General features: G+C 45.5%; 1 protein-coding gene across 2 annotated transcripts in view; it reads right to left on the bottom strand.

Moving 5' to 3' along the window:
- Nucleotides 1-672: 672 nt before the first annotated feature.
- SLTM (SAFB like transcription modulator) overlaps nucleotides 673-15,443 on the bottom strand; it is a 43,511-nt gene continuing 28,740 nt past the window's right edge. For both annotated transcript variants that reach the window (XM_035130871.3, XM_035130872.3), the window contains 9 exons: nucleotides 12,028-12,119; nucleotides 11,297-11,460; nucleotides 10,426-10,606; nucleotides 9,447-9,571; nucleotides 9,146-9,313; nucleotides 6,683-6,997; nucleotides 5,678-5,798; nucleotides 2,642-2,799; nucleotides 673-1,292 (listed from right to left, as the gene is read on the bottom strand). In XM_035130871.3, coding sequence (XP_034986762.1) covers nucleotides 1,184-1,292; nucleotides 2,642-2,799; nucleotides 5,678-5,798; nucleotides 6,683-6,997; nucleotides 9,146-9,313; nucleotides 9,447-9,571; nucleotides 10,426-10,606; nucleotides 11,297-11,460; nucleotides 12,028-12,119 — 1,433 coding nt within the window. In that variant the 3' untranslated portion in view covers nucleotides 673-1,183. The remainder of the gene's footprint in view (nucleotides 1,293-2,641; nucleotides 2,800-5,677; nucleotides 5,799-6,682; nucleotides 6,998-9,145; nucleotides 9,314-9,446; nucleotides 9,572-10,425; nucleotides 10,607-11,296; nucleotides 11,461-12,027; nucleotides 12,120-15,443) is intronic.

Here is a 15,443-nt window from a genome sequence, read left to right as displayed (position 1 = left end):
AGCAGTGGTGTTTCATTGTCCTGTTGCGTTCCTTGTTCCCGTCCTCCAGAATCACTGTGCTTTTATTCAAAAGAGTAAAAACAAATGTAAAATTGGACAGAAGTGCTAATATGCGCAATTTACACAGGGTAGAGAATCCAGCTTTCCTTGACAATGGACATTGCAGCAATGAATACTGAAAAATGCAGACTATGGGTACTTTTCTGTATCTCACCCAAGTTAATCTTTCAGATAAAATGGGATGTAGCTTAAGAATGAGGCAGATTTCAAGAAGGCATATGTGAACAGTCACTTCCCCAGCTTGGCTGCAGAAGGCCAAGAGAAGAACACAGCCAAATCTTAAGGCCACTATGCTCTGCTGCAAATGGAGTCTTAATTTGTTTAGCAATGTCATCTGGGTCTGGCCATTTCCATTACTGCAGGCCATGAGTGGGGCTGCTGGAAGGGAAACGGGGCAGGTGCCAAGTAAGAGGAAGACTCTTATCACTTTTCACACAAAGTTTTCAGATGTCGTTACAGCATTGCTTAATTAAATGTGTCTGTTTTTACTGTGATCTTACCTCAGTGACAGGAACAGAAAAAGGAGTAACTCCTACCAGTAGAATGATTTACTGCATAGGACCAGCCTATTTCAGCTTCCCAGACAAACAAACCAGACTGTACAAGTAGCAATACATATTATGAAGCTTTATTTCAAAAGGATACAGTGGCCAGGATACAGATCCACTCAGTTTAACAACTCTCCAAAAATAGGTTACATAATACCCAGAAATCAAACAAACAACCCAACCCTTATTCTCTACCCATTCTAATGTACATTTGGGTTATCTGTGTGTTTTGTGATAAGTACCTAATTTTCAAGCCTGACATCACAGAGCTAAATTGTAAATTAAAACTACTGGGTGCAAAACAAATCATCTCTTTGTACAGCGGTTCACATGTTTGGTTCCAATTAATTTCAGAGCTCCTAGTGTTACAGGGGGAAATGCTCATCAAAAAAGTACAATGAACTATCCAAAATCCAAACAGCCTAACTTATTTAAAATGCCTCCATAAAAGAGGAAAAAGTAATTATGGTAAAATTAAAAAAGACAAGTTCTCTTAGCCAAGGCTTCTTCGTTCATAAAAGATTTCCAATAAGTTATCTTGAAACCAAGGGGGGAGGTCAAGCAGGTCAGTGAGCTTAGAATCTTCGTGGTGGTCCACTCTTAAATGGTTTAAATCCTGAACCACTTCCCCTCTGCATGGAATTGCCCGTAATCTGTACAACTCTGTTAATGGGTGAAGAATTACTGGAATAAAAGTTGAAAAAGAAGCAAATTTAAAAAGAAGTTTCAGGGGAATTAAAGTCTCACTATCCAGAGTGCTAGGCAAGGCAAAGTTCTCATAACCTGATCGTGTTACAGGTGTAAAGGCTGACACATGGAGGAGCTCCCACTCAACCATGCTGTGAGACTGGAAGGCTATTGAGAGAACAGCAGCCACTTTTTTGAGACTGGGGACAGAACACTCCCTAGTAGGCATCAGGGAGCTAGCAACTCATGCTGGACCGGCACATTCTGGGCAACATTCAGCGTAATCATGTTCAAGTGGAGAGAGCTTTAAAAAGATGCCCAACTGAACTCCTGGATCTTGTACTGTGACCTATTCAGATGCTGCCCAAGAAATGTCTGTGGCTGCCTCACACACATGGGAGAAGGTCCCAGGCCCAGGGCCTCTGTCAAATTTCCTCACTAGTCAAGCTTTATCTGCTCAGGCCCAAGGGGACTTCTCCTTATCCAGAGCACATCATGGTTACAAAACTAACAATATGAGTAGTTAAGTTTCATGTGTTTCCAAAGCCCAACTAGATTCAGACAAAATTGTATGCGGTCATGAAACTTCCTGCAAAGCCTACTCAACTGTACTGCCAAGCTTCCACTGAGTCATAGGAATTATTGTTATTACATTTATTTCTATCCCAGCTTTTTCCTAGAGCAGGACTCAAGTGGCTTAAAGATAAAAAGCTTGAAACATAGGCAAGATATTCATTAAACAGTAATTGAACACGAATAGAAAAAAACCCAATGCTGGAATAAAAATGTATTCACCTGCTGACAGAAGGACAAGGAGGGAGCCAGTCCAACTTCTCTAGGAATAGAGGTCTAAAGTTTGTGCTGAATCCCTTCCTCAATCAGGGCAATTCAGATTTGTGCCAGCAGTGGGGGCAGAGTACCCAATACTGCATTGCCTCAGAGATTGGGGTGATCCAGAATAAAAAAGTAAACCACCTGCCTGAAATGGGGCAGAGTTAAACCCCTCTTATAGGCGCTACCATGTCTCCAAATTCCTCACACCCATGTAAAGAAAATGGTGATTTTGGTGTCCCAATGCAAGTTGCTGGGGTTTCTGAAGCTTTGCTTTTTTAGACTGAAATCCAGAGCTCAGGGCCAATTCAAAGTGGGCTCTGAATCCGTTGTGGGGGAAGGGGTGGCAAACACAGTCCTAATGGAAACTTTGGCACCCCAGCACACCAATCAAGTGTGTGCTCCTTGAATATGAATATGTCCTTTTTCAGCCCTATATGTAAAGCTGGGTTTTAAAAGCAACCTCAGAAGTGTGATATTTTGGGGCGTGGGGAAGCAAAAAGCATCACAGGTACCTTGAGTGGGGAGACATCATGCCACCTCCTGCTCGGCCATCTCCCATTCGCCTTGTGTCGTGATAGCTGCTGCCCTGTGAACTGGGCCCATGCCATTCTTTCCTTGGTCCAGCGTCACGGCTATGCCGCTCAACCACGTGGCGATCTTCATTATAATGCTAGAAAGAGACACGGGAGGTTACTCTGCTAGTGCCACCACCTTTTGACTTGTGTTTCCTAAACGGACCCAAAGGAAGAACAGCTGCACACACTTGGCTCCAGTACAGCCTTCTCTAGATGTGCATCCTGGGAAGGTTTGCAGCTCTTTCGGAAGAACTTCAGAGAAGCAGTGCCAACAAAAGCGGGAAATGTTCTGCAAAGCATGTTCTACATCAGGAACTTTCAATTTGTCTCAAGTTCAGCCCTTGGACTATAAAGGACAACACCCACATAGGTACACTTTTTGCACCGATATTCAAAGTTTGCATGCATTGTGTCTTGGATGTTGCACTAAGAAAACCTCAAATTTGGATATAACGAGAGGTTAGCATGCAAAGTACTTTGCATAGCCCCTTAGGAGGAATGCACGTTTTTGTTCTTGCTTTTTCTCTGAAGAAAAACAAAGGGACTATGGTGGGTGGGGAGATGGGAAAAGAGGGCTTCTGTTCAATTGGACACCCACCCTTGCATGTTAAGCAACTGCTAATGTTGAGGGTTTCTCCTCAGAGTGTGATGCCTAACATGGCTCTTCAGGGAAAAGGTGAAGCATTCCTCTCCATCTGCTCTGACTCTACTGTACAATAATCACTCTTCCCAAAATCAAGTGAAGGCAGGAAACACAGAGCAGACATTATCAGCCTGGCAAGACAAGGTTTTACTCACAAAAACATGAGAGCTAGTGTGGTGTAGCAGTTAGAGTGTCAGACCTGGACCTTGGAAACCAGGGTTCAAATCCCCACTTGGCCATGAAGCTCCCTGGGTGACCTGCCTCACAACCTTAACCTACCTCACAGGGGTTTTGTGGGGAGATTAACTGAGGTGGGAGCAAACCTTATACACCACCTTGATCTGAAGGCAGCCCTGTTTAGGGAGGCTTTTAATGTTTAATAGATTATTTTATTTCATTTTTCTGTTGTAAGCCACCCAGATGGGCGGGGTATAAATAATAATAATAATAAATAATAATAATAATAATAATCATTATTGAGCTCCTTGGAGAAGCAGGTAGGATATAAATGCAATCGATCAATCGATACAACAGTCACCAACTTGGGCTCAGTGACCACCCCAATGCATCAGCCTATCAAAAGGCAGCAGCCTGGCTGCTAGAAATAGTGCGTTCTGTACTGGTTTCCAGACACACCTTGCAATGCTGCTTCTTGCCTTTTCAGCCCTAAAGAATCTGGGGGCATAGCAAGTTGGAAAAGCCTTTTCCATAAAACTTCCCCATTTGTGGGGGCCACCCCAGGAGACTCAGAGTCAGAACAGCTTTTAGAGGCTGCCCTTGTAGCTGCATCAAGCAGGGCTCCCTCACTCGTGGTCCATCCTCTCAATGTCTTTCCCTATGAAGTCTGCCAGGCCCGGTTGCCATTCACTCACCAGGTGCACAGAACATAAGAGCAGCCTTGCTAGATTAGACCCAAAGCCCATCTAGTCCAACCACCTGTTCTCACAGCAGCCTATAAGCAAGCAGAACCTCAGTGCAGCAGTGCTCTCCCCACTTATGATTCTCAGCAACTGGCATTTAGAATCATACTGCTTTTGACAGGGGAGGCAGAACAAACATAATTTGTCTAATTCTCTTTTTAAAAGCCATCCAAATTGGTGTCCATCACTACAACAGTTAACTATGCACTATATGAAGTATTTCATTTACTCATAAAGGAGTTGCTCCATCCTCACCATCATTTTGGTTGCTCTTTTCTGAAACTTTTGCAACTCTACAATAGCCTTTTTGAAGTGAGGTGATCAGAACCATACACAGTACTCCATACGTGGTCACACCAGATTTGTATGACAGCAGTATGATATTGGCAGTTTTATTTTAAATTCTTTCCCTAATGACTCCTAGCAGGAAATCCACTTTTTCCAGTTGCCATACAGTGTTGACATTTTCATCAAGCTATCCACTACAGTCCCAGGGATTCATTCCTTAAGAGTCTCCATTAATTTAGAGTGATATATATATATATATATATATATATATATATATATATATATATATATATGTGTGTGTGTGTGTGTGTGTGTGTGTGTTGCCCCACTGCCTGTCAATTTACACTTGATTATGCTGAATTGTGCTAACCATTTTACTGTCCATTCAGCCAGTTTTAAAAAAGCCTCACAATCTGTTTTTATTTCAGCTATCTTGAACCATTTGGTATCATCAACCCACTTGGCTACCTCACTACTTTGCTTTGACACTTCTGTTTTTGCCACACTATTAAGTGAACAGTTTTCTGCTTCTCTTACTGATTCATCATTTTCATTAGTGTCATACCTCTGTTTAAGTACACCTCGGTTTGAGTACTTTCAGTTTAAGTACTCTGCAGACCCGCCTGGAATGGATTAATCCACTTTCCATTACTTTCAATGGGAAAGTTCGCTTAAGGTTAAGTATGGACTTCCAGAACCAATTACACTCATACTTCGGGTTAAGTACGCTTCAGGTTGAGTACTCCACGGACCTGTCTGGAACGGATTAATCCACTTCCCATTACTTTCAATGGGAAAGTTCGCTTCAGGTTAAGTACACTTCAGGTTAAGTACAGGCTTCCGGAACCAATTGTGTACTTAAGCCGAGGTACCACTGTATTTCAATGGGTTTTTAAAGAACGTAGTAACAATATAGTATTATTTGCCTAAAGGGTCAAATATTTTGGCCAGAAGGTGGTATACAAATGAAGTGAAACCAGAACCCAAATTAGCAGATGAACACTACCTTGCCTTTCCCTCTGCTCAAGTGACCTTACAGAAAATGCAACAAAGACCAATTATTGCTTAAGGCTCACCACATTCCTAATCAGAATATGCAAGTTACTTATGACTTCCATTTACCTGCCCCCCACTTCCACGCTCCATCACACTGCGCTCTGCTTCCCGGCTTCCGTAGCCAGATGTGGTACTACGACTCCCAGAATGTCCAGAGACTTCTCGGCCTGATCTTTCTGGCCTCTCTCTGCAGAAGGAAAGAGTCAACATGGTACAGGAAGTAATAATTCACACCTTGAGTTGGGGGGCTCCGTTTTACTCATCATTCTTAACACCTTAGAATAAAGGGCTGACGTTACCTTCTTCAAATTGTGGAAGTGCAAACAATTATCTCCTACTATCTGTGCACTTCCAGCCAATCCCTGACTGGCTGAAATGTGCCAAAAATATAAAGCAATATAGTTTGCCTCCTGCTGACTGGGAAAGCGAAGTAACTCTAGAGCTCTCTTGGCCTGTCCCAGCTAGGTTTAGAAAATCACCCCTGCTTGGCAAGGAGATCTGCAGACCTGGGAAGCATCACCTCACTGAAGAGGGTTCTTTCTGTGACTTGAAGGGCCTGTATTGTGCATTTGCTCACTAGTATGCAAAATAGAAGATGACATGGAAGCCCAGTCATTTAACATGGCATTTGCTCAGTTTAGGCACATGCAAGTCATGCTGTTCACTGCCAAAAAAGGGCACCCAGTGAAGTGTGTTAAAAGAAATCTAGGTTAGAAATTAAGTATTAATGTATTGGAGCATATCAACGATCAAAATATAATGAGCCTGAAGGCCTCTTATGGAACAGGCACAGACCCAACGTATTGAGGAAAAGCACTCAGATTCTTACATAGCCAGGTTGATGCACAAGTGACAGGCTGTAAATGGGCCAGGGCAAAGTAGCAAGATCTTTCCTCTCTACCCAGCACATCCCACACTCCGAAGAATTTCCACTTGAAGAAAGGGCAACAGAGCCATACCTGTTCTGTCTTGGTGAATCACAGCCACATATACCGGTATGTATCCCCACCCCACGTTTTGGGCAGGAATGAACCTGCACATCCCAGCTATTAACCCAGGTTGAAGAATCACCTGGCATCTCGCTTGTCAGGGTTGATGCCTCCTTCACCCTTCCAAGAACTCTGCCGGGATGAGTTGGTCCCAGTCTCTCGTGGGTGACGGCCATGAGGGATCTCAGGCCTGTCCTGGATTATCACAGTCCTCCTCTCATCGCGGTCTCCTCTCACTTCCCGCCGGTCACTGTCACGGATTTCGTTTCGGGGCTGAGGGGGCTCATTTCTTCTGGATTCACTGAAGCTTTTTGGGTATCTTTCAAACCCAGGCTCCTCCCGTCTTGTGGTTGGCCGAGCTTTTTTCCCATCACTTTGGTTGACAAATCGTTCCCGCCTGTTCAGAAAGGCAAGAGTTTTTCAGATTAAGGGTCACTCCCTAAACTGGTTCTGTCTGGCACAGCATCTGCCTGCAATACCCCAAGGTGCTTTGCTGCATAAAGTTAATTTATCATTATGAAGACTGCATTATGAGGATATTAGGGATACAGCTGCAAGTAACCTGAGTAGCTTGAGGGTGGGCAGACTTCTCGGGCTTCTAGTAAAGCACAAAGTTGAGCCTGCAAGTGAAAATTCACCAACCAGGGCTCAGGGGGATGGGTGTTTAAGAGCTAGTATTTAGGAGCAATGTAAGCAAATGCTCAGCCCAGAAATTTGTTTTCAGTATCACAGAATCATAGAATTGATACTAGCAGAACTAAGCTAATTTAGAAAGGGGGGGAGCTTTTGTGTTGCTACTATTGTTTAACAGTTGAGAGTTACTTTTGCCAGTCCTTGCAGAAATCTACCAGATGCTCTCGTCTATCCCAGAGTAAATCCCACTGCCACCTGAGTAAATATGCTTCAGATCACACTGCAAACTTATCATCTTGAAAATCAGAGCCTAGCATGGGTAGCCAATATGGTGCCCCCAAGTTCACACACACATTCTTTATTATGGTCAAAAGACCCACTGTGGGGATTACACGAGGAAATTGTGCTGGCATGTGTGGGAATGACTGAGATCTGGTGCTGGCAAGCCACACTGATCTTCGAGAGTGCGGGCATTAGCATGGCAAACCGGCTAATGTCAGAATGGGAAACACGTGAAGGACAGGTCAGCTGGGCAACAGGTCACAACAGAGCTAGAAGGATCTAGGAGGATCTGGAGGGAACTGGATGAATCAGGACAAACCAGATGGGTCAAGCCAAGGAGAGCAACACAATGGGAATGAGGAGGGGGTGTTTACAGAGTGACATGTGCTTGGAGCATGGACAGAGGGCATGGCAAAACAACACGTGGGCTATGGAGGATGTCTTAGGGAGTGACCGGGTGTGACGTTACAGGAAACATCACCTTGTATGGGACTGCACTGCTGTAATTGGCTAGAAGTTACACTGTCGTTGTAATGATTAACTGTCATCCTGAGCTTTCAATAAAAGGAAGCGCTAGAGCTCTGCTCTTGGTCGCCTTCCCATTGAGTTCAACCTGCCTTGAGTCGTGTCGTCTTTGCCATTACAACAACCCACAAAAACAGTTTTGAAAGCAAAAGACAGCAGAAATACAGGGAAAAGATTCCAAGGCAGGCACTATGTTTTATTCAGAGCATGTTGATTTCTATTTCTTACCCAAAATCAGGGATGAGGAATCTGGTGCCCTTCATATGTAGTTGGAGCACAACTCCCATCCTCTTTGACCACTGGCCAGGCTAGCTTGGGCTGATGGGAACTGGTATTCAGCAATGCTGGGAGGCACCAGATTCCCCATCTCTATTATAGATATTGTTGGACTACACTTCCCATTACCCAAGAACACACTAGTGCAGTGGTCGGCAAAGTTTTTGTGGCTTGGGCCGGTTCAAGGTCCCGCAGATGCCGCGGTGTGTGTGTGTGTGCATGCACGCGCAAACACCATTTCTGGCACTCCTTCTGGTTCAGAGGAGGCGTGCACAGCTTCCTATTGGCTGCAGGAGCTTCCTGCAGCCAATGGGAAGTTGGCCAGCGTCACGGAAGACAGTCCCCGCTCTGCTCCACGCCGGATTAGCGTGGTGCATGGGAGCTGACCGAGCGGGCATGCGGGGGTCCATGGGCCGGTTAAACAACCCCATGGACAAGTGGCCCATGGACCTTAGGTTGCTGACCCCTGCATTAGTGTAACAAACAGCAACTTCCCAGCTGTAATAATAACTTATTTATGAGATCACACTTCAAGAATCAGAATACCCTGTCCTCTCTAACTAAGAGAACACACATTTGAATGGTGTAAACTATCCCAGGGTGAAAATTATTGTGGGGCACTTAGAATCATAGAGATAGAAGGGTCATCTACTCTAACCCACTGCAATGCAGGAATCTCAACTAAAGCTTCCATGGCAGATGGCTATCCAATCTCTGCTTAAAACCCTCCAATGAAGGAGAGTCCACAACTTTCTGAGGGAGTCTGCTCCACTTGAGGAATCACGACAACATCAGAATATACTGTTGTGACCATCATCCCCAAGCATACCTGTCAAAGGAAGTCTGCACTGCAGAACCCTCTGGGTATCGCCCTCTGTCTCGGTGGTCAAAATCAGTAAACCGGTTCTGCTGCCGGCTGTAATCAGACCCATGGCTAAAGCGTGCATCTGTGTCCAAGGAAATCTTTTTGCTTTCATTCCAGTAGGGCTCCTCTCTCCTAATGGGGTGGGGAAGAGACACACTGCTGTTAGGACTCCAACCTGCCACACACATTTCTTTGTTTTGTGCTTTGTCAGGGCTGATGGGACAGAGGAGCAGGCATCCAGCCTGAAAAGGAAAAAAAGCACAACCTGTGATCAACATCCCGAGGCCGTTTCAGGGAATTCCTCTTCTCCTGCTCATATCGAAGCTGCTGCTGCTGGCGCCGAAGCTCTTCTCTTTCACGAGCAATCCGCTCTGCTTCCTTGCGACGCTCCTAGCCAGGAGAAGAGAAAGAATCTCTAAGGAGCACTGGAAGACGTTAAGGCCAGAGGACATGGATAAGGAACATCTGTTGCCCTCCAGAAGTTGGACTGCAACTCCCATAATCCTTAACCATTGGCCAGGCTGGCAGAAGCTGATGGGAGTTGTAGTACAGCAGCATCTGGAGAGCCCCATCCCTGCCATAGAGCTTCAGCTACAATTGGGGAAGTAGCAGAATTAGCACTGACCACTGTACAAGAGCTCAAAGTGATCCAAAGGGGCACCTGGCTGGATGGGGGCCGAGATGTGAGTGCCTAATACTTGAGGCTTGTTCACAGAATAAAACTCTAATTACCAAAAAAGGAGGCTGCCATACGTACAAAACACACCATTTGACTATGCAGGTAGTCTCAGAAGCTACTAATTTAAGCACATATGCAACCATGGTTACAACCAAAGGCAGTGAAGTGGATGTGCCTAGTGTTTTGAAAGGATTTCATTACAAAGTGCAATGGTGATGTTACCAACCCTCCTCAGAAACCACATACCCTAACAATTCAAGACTAAAAATCCTTCTTCATGGTCTTCAGCTGCCTCCCATCATGCCATGAATGATGGACCAAGTTGTGCTAATTAAGACTAGGCAGACTTGGCTCAATTTGCATATTTTGTTGCAATGGCAGAAACTGGACCTTAGCACCAAAACGTATCCCAGAAAGTTCAACTATGTAAAGAAGCAGACAAGCTCCTGGGTTCTGTGTGATAAAGCACCAGGCAGGAGTCTCTGATACCAGGGAACTAGCGCTAACACCCTTCAAAGAAGCTGGACAGATTGTAAGCAACAGAAAATAAAAGAGGGAAACCCACCTGCTCAATACGGATACGCTCCCTCTCCAAGCGCTCTCGTTCCATCCGTTCCCTCTCCAGCTTCTGCCGCTCAATTTCCAGCCTCTCCCTCTCCCTCTGCAAACGCTCACGCTCTTCACGCTCCCGGAGGAGCCTGACGCGCTCCCTCTCTCTTCTCTCTCTCTCAGCAATTTCTCTTCGCCTGCAAAAAGCGGGAGCTTCAAAGGTGGGGCAGCTGCAGGCAGCCATTTTAGGCCCAAGGCCAACAAGTGAACAAGGTGCTCCTTTGGGGCTTGACTTCCTTCTTTAGTCACACGACTGGTGGTTACGGCAATGCTGAAAGTTACGGCAGAATACGCTTGCCAGCTTCCTGTGCTTTGGCGAGCAAGATGGGCGGAGAACTCTCTACTGACAATGGCAATAACATCAACCTGCTCTGAGGGATGCTCTGGGGTTTGTTATAACGGGGCATGGGGTTCTTCCAGAGTGTGCAATTTGGGGCGAGGATAACTGCACTTGTGCAGAAAACAGTTTAGCACTTTGCAATTTCTCTCTTCTCTCCCACATCACTGTGAGTAATGATTTCTGAAGCATTTTGCACTTCATTGGTGTCACCTTTTGTTCTTCTCCTTTTCCACTAGCAACCATCACATTAGGGTGGAGCTACATAGGACTACATGTTTGCCATGAACTCTCCTGTCTAGAACTTGGGAGGACAAAAAGGTTAAGCACCCCTCCTCCCATTCGCCACTTCCATCCATGCCTCTCTCAGTGCCAATGAGATGCCTGGAAACAGGAGTCCAACTGCCAGAGTCTACTTTTGGCCTCAAGGTGTTGTTTTTCCTAAGCACCTGAGAAGCTTGATGGCAACAGTGTTGAGCATCCCTCCTACCTTCGTAACTCTACAGCACGGCGTATTCGCTCTAGCCGAACAATGTGCTCCCTCATTCTCTGCTCCTTCATCTTCTCAAAAGGCAGTATGTCCTTTCTGCCCCGGTAGTCTCTGAACTTCATTTTGTCTTGAAGAAAACGCTCTTTGTTCCTTAACATAGGTGGCTGGAGACAAGTTTTTTAAAATATAAATATGAGAATTAGGGACACTTTTACATGTTTACAGCATGCCAAGAGTCATCTGGCTTCTTGCGGACCATGAAGGGTCCCAATGCCCAAGAGCTCCCTTTCTCTGTAAAATAAACAATGAACTCCCACTAAGAACAGTTTATGACAGGGTCTTAGGTGAAATGGAAGTTTGCTTACAGAGGCAGCAAGAGAAAGACTGGCTCTAAGAGGAAGTGGGAAGTGCCTCCTACTCCAGACCCTATCAAATCTTTCTCCAGAAGAGCCAATCTCACAGGAGGTAGGAGTGATGCTTGCACAGCAATCTTGACTGCAGCATTTACTCAAGACTTTTGCAAAAAAAAAAAAAAAAACTGTTTGCAAGTGAACTTCCAAACTCTGCTGTTAGAGCTACCTTATAGTTGCCTAGGCTTCAGAAAGAAGTCAAATTGTGGTTAGCTAGTCTCCTTTGTGACACAGCCCATCACTCCTCTGTCTCAGCTAAAACCAACTCTCACATAAACCAAATTAGGGCCTAAACAGACTAATGTTTTGAGCAATACTTACTTTTTCAAACCGTCCCCTTCTTATTGGCCTGGTGTGAACTTGGTCTCCTTTTGTTTGGTCTAGAACTACCATATGACTTGGACTTTTTACACCTTTGGAAGATAAAATTACATGCTTAATTATTCACATAAGAAAAAAACACAAAAGCCATTTCGCTAAGTCTGTACATGTTCCAGGAACATATAAAAAATAAAGATAATTTTTCTGACGTAAAGGCCAACTAATTTGGATTTGAATTTTACAAGAAGCCATGCTAATTGTTCTAGATCCATGTTTCTTAAACAGCAGGCCTTGGAATATCTTCAGGTGGGCCCTAAGGGTCAAAGCCTGGCCAACTTCTCTTTATTTGCCTCTCCTGCCTCCCAGCCCTGCCACAGCTTTTTGGCTGGAACAAGGACAGTACCAGCAACTCTTTGCATGCTGAGTAAAAGTGGCCAAGAGACAGAAGTGTTTGGGGTGTATGGTGGGGAGAGGAGCAGGGAGAAGAGGGAAGAATGAGCTAGAGGAAGCATTGAAGGAAATTAGAAAGTGAGAGAAAAGTTTGCTATTAAATAATAACAAACAAACAAACTGGGAATAAGAATGGAAGAGGGCATGACAGGGAAGCTGCTATAGAAGGAAGAAGTGAAAGTAAAAAATCAGGGAGGAGGGATGAAAGAAACTGCCACTACAGTATGCATGTGGATAAAGTACAGGAGAAAGGGGAATGGGAGAAGAAATTACAGGAAATGGGTAAAAACACTTTGAAGAGCATGTGAGGGTGGAAAAGAAAGAGCATAAAAGGCCTTCTCCACTTAGAACTTCTGGATCAGCAAATTCTGCTGAAAAGGGGGAGGCTAAATCACAATACCTCCAGTGATGATAATAATAATAATAATAATAATAATAATAATAATAATAATAATAATAATACATATTTATACCCCGCCCATCTGGCTGGATTTCCCCAGCCACTCTAGGCGGCTTCCAACAGAAAAATAAAATAAAATACAGCATTTTTCGAAAGATGCAGTTTCCCTCCTAAAAAGTAAGAGGAAATTACTGTGCGTCTTATGGAGCGAATGTGTGGTCCCTGGACCCGACTTGCCTAGGGGCGAAAGGCAGATCCTTTCTGCCTTTAAAAATAATAATAAAAAAATAAAGAGCTAAAGGCTAACAAGAGGGAAAGAGAAAGAAACCAGCTCAGCAGCTGATTGCAAGAGATCAGGGAGGGAGATAAGAGGGCTAGCTCCCTTCCAGGCCCCTCCCGGCCCCTTGCCTAGGTCTCAATTGTTGTCTGCAGAGGGAGATATGTGACTGGCTGATTAGATTATCTGTCTGGAAACTGTAGAAATGGATCCCTTTCCTAGAGAAGTTGCAGAACTGCGAGTTGAACCTCATAAAAACAGGATTTTTTCCCTTTGCAAGGAAACTCAGCAACTTTGAGCTAATCCTAAAAAATGGAGTTTTCCCCCTTTGCAAAAAGATGCACAACTTTGAGCTGACTCCCCCCCCCCAAAAAAACCGGGGCTTTTCCCATTTGCAACAAAAAGCTGCACAACTTTGAGCTGATCCTTAAAAAATTGGAGCTTTCCCCCTTTACAAAAGCTTCCTCAAATATTTAATGGGGGGCAAAGGCACCCAGGCCTCTAGGAATTGGCTGCTATGCCTAAGATAATTCAAGAAAGCAAAAATATTTTTTTTCTTGTTTTCCTCCTCTAAAAACTAGGTGCGTCCTATGGTGTGAAAAAAACGGTAATCGATTAAACATTAAAAGGTACTGGACCTCAGTGTACGACAGAGCGATGGGGGTGGAGATGCTCCTTCAGGTATACAGGACCGAGGCCATTCAGGGCTTTAAAGGTCAGCACCAATACTTTGAATTGTGCTCGGAAATGTACTGGGAGCCAATGTAGATCTTTCAAGACCGGTGTTATGTGGTCTTGGTGGCCGCTCCCAGTCACCAGTCTAGCTGCCGCATTCTGGATTAGTTGTAGTTTCCGGGTCACCTTCAAAGGTAGCCCCACGTAGAGCGCATTGCAGTAGTCCAAGCGGGAGATAACTAGAGCATGCACCACTCTGGCAAGACAGTCTGCAGGCAGGTAGGGTCTCAGCCTGCGTACCAGATGGAGCTGATAAACAGCTGCCCTGGACACAGAATTGACCTGTGCCTCCATGGACAGCTGTGAGTCCAGAATGACTCCCAGGCTGCGCACCTGGTCCTTCAGGGGCACAGTTACCCCATTCAGGACTAGGGAGTCCTCCACACCTGCCCGCCTCCTGTCCCCCACAAACAGTACTTCTGTCTTGTCAGGATTTAACCTCAATCTGTTAGCCGCCATCCATCCTCCAACTGCCTCCAGGCACTCACACAGGACCTTCACCGCCTTCACTGGTTCTGATTTGAAAGAGAGGTAGAGCTGGGTATCATCCGCATACTGATGAACACCCAGCCCAATCCCCCTGATCTCTCCCAACAGCTGCATGTAAATGTTAAAAAGCATGGGGGAGAGGACAGAACCCTGAGGCACTCCACAAGTGAGAGGCCCAGGGGTCTGAACACTCATCCCCCACCACCACTTTCTGAACACGGCCCAGGAGGAAGAAGCGGAACCACTGTATGACAGTGCCCCCAGCTCCCAACCCCTCTAGATGGTCCAGAAGGATGTTATGGTTGATGGTGTCAAAAGCCGCTGAGAGATCCAGCAGAACTAGGAAACAGCTCTCATCTCTGTCCCTAGCCCGCCGGAGATCATCAACCAGTGCAACCAAGGCAGTTTCAGTCCCATGATGAGGCCTGAATCCCGACTGGAAGGGATCCAAATGGTCCGTTTCTTCCAGGCGTGCCTGGAGTTGTTCAGCAACCACTCGCTCAATCACCTTGTCCAAGAATGGAAGATTTGAGAGTGGGCGATAGTTGGCCATATTGGCCGCATCTAAAGATGGTTTTTTAAGAAGCTGTTTAATAACCGCCTCTTTCAGCGGGTCTGGGAAGGCTCCCTCACAGAGAGAAGCATTCACCAACCCGCGAAGCCCATCGCCCAGCCCTTCCTGGCTAGCTTTTATAAGCCAGGATGAGCAAAGATCAAGGAGACAGGTGGTTGGTTTCACTCATCCAAGCAGCCTGTCCACATCCTCGGAGGTAACAGATTGAAATTGACCCACACAACTTGACTAGACAGACCTCTAGCACTTCCCCACCCCGGCCCTGCTCCCACGGTGGAGTCTACCTCTTCCTGAATCTGAGTGACTTTAATCTGCAAAAAACTTTGCAAAATCATTGCAGGAGATCATGTGGCCCACACTGGGCCCCGGTGGAGCAGGTGGTTCCACTAAACTGCGAACCACCTGAAAAAGTCTCCTGCTGCTGTTTTCTGCAGATGCAATTGAGGCGGTGAAGAAAGTCTTTTTCACCGTCGCTACCGCCACTTAGTAGG

The sequence above is a fragment of the Zootoca vivipara genome, chromosome 13, assembly GCF_965207765.1.
Source record: "Zootoca vivipara chromosome 13, rZooViv2.hap1.1, whole genome shotgun sequence".
NCBI lineage: Eukaryota > Metazoa > Chordata > Lepidosauria > Squamata > Lacertidae > Zootoca > Zootoca vivipara.
This window is presented reverse-complemented; position numbering and strand designations above follow the sequence as displayed.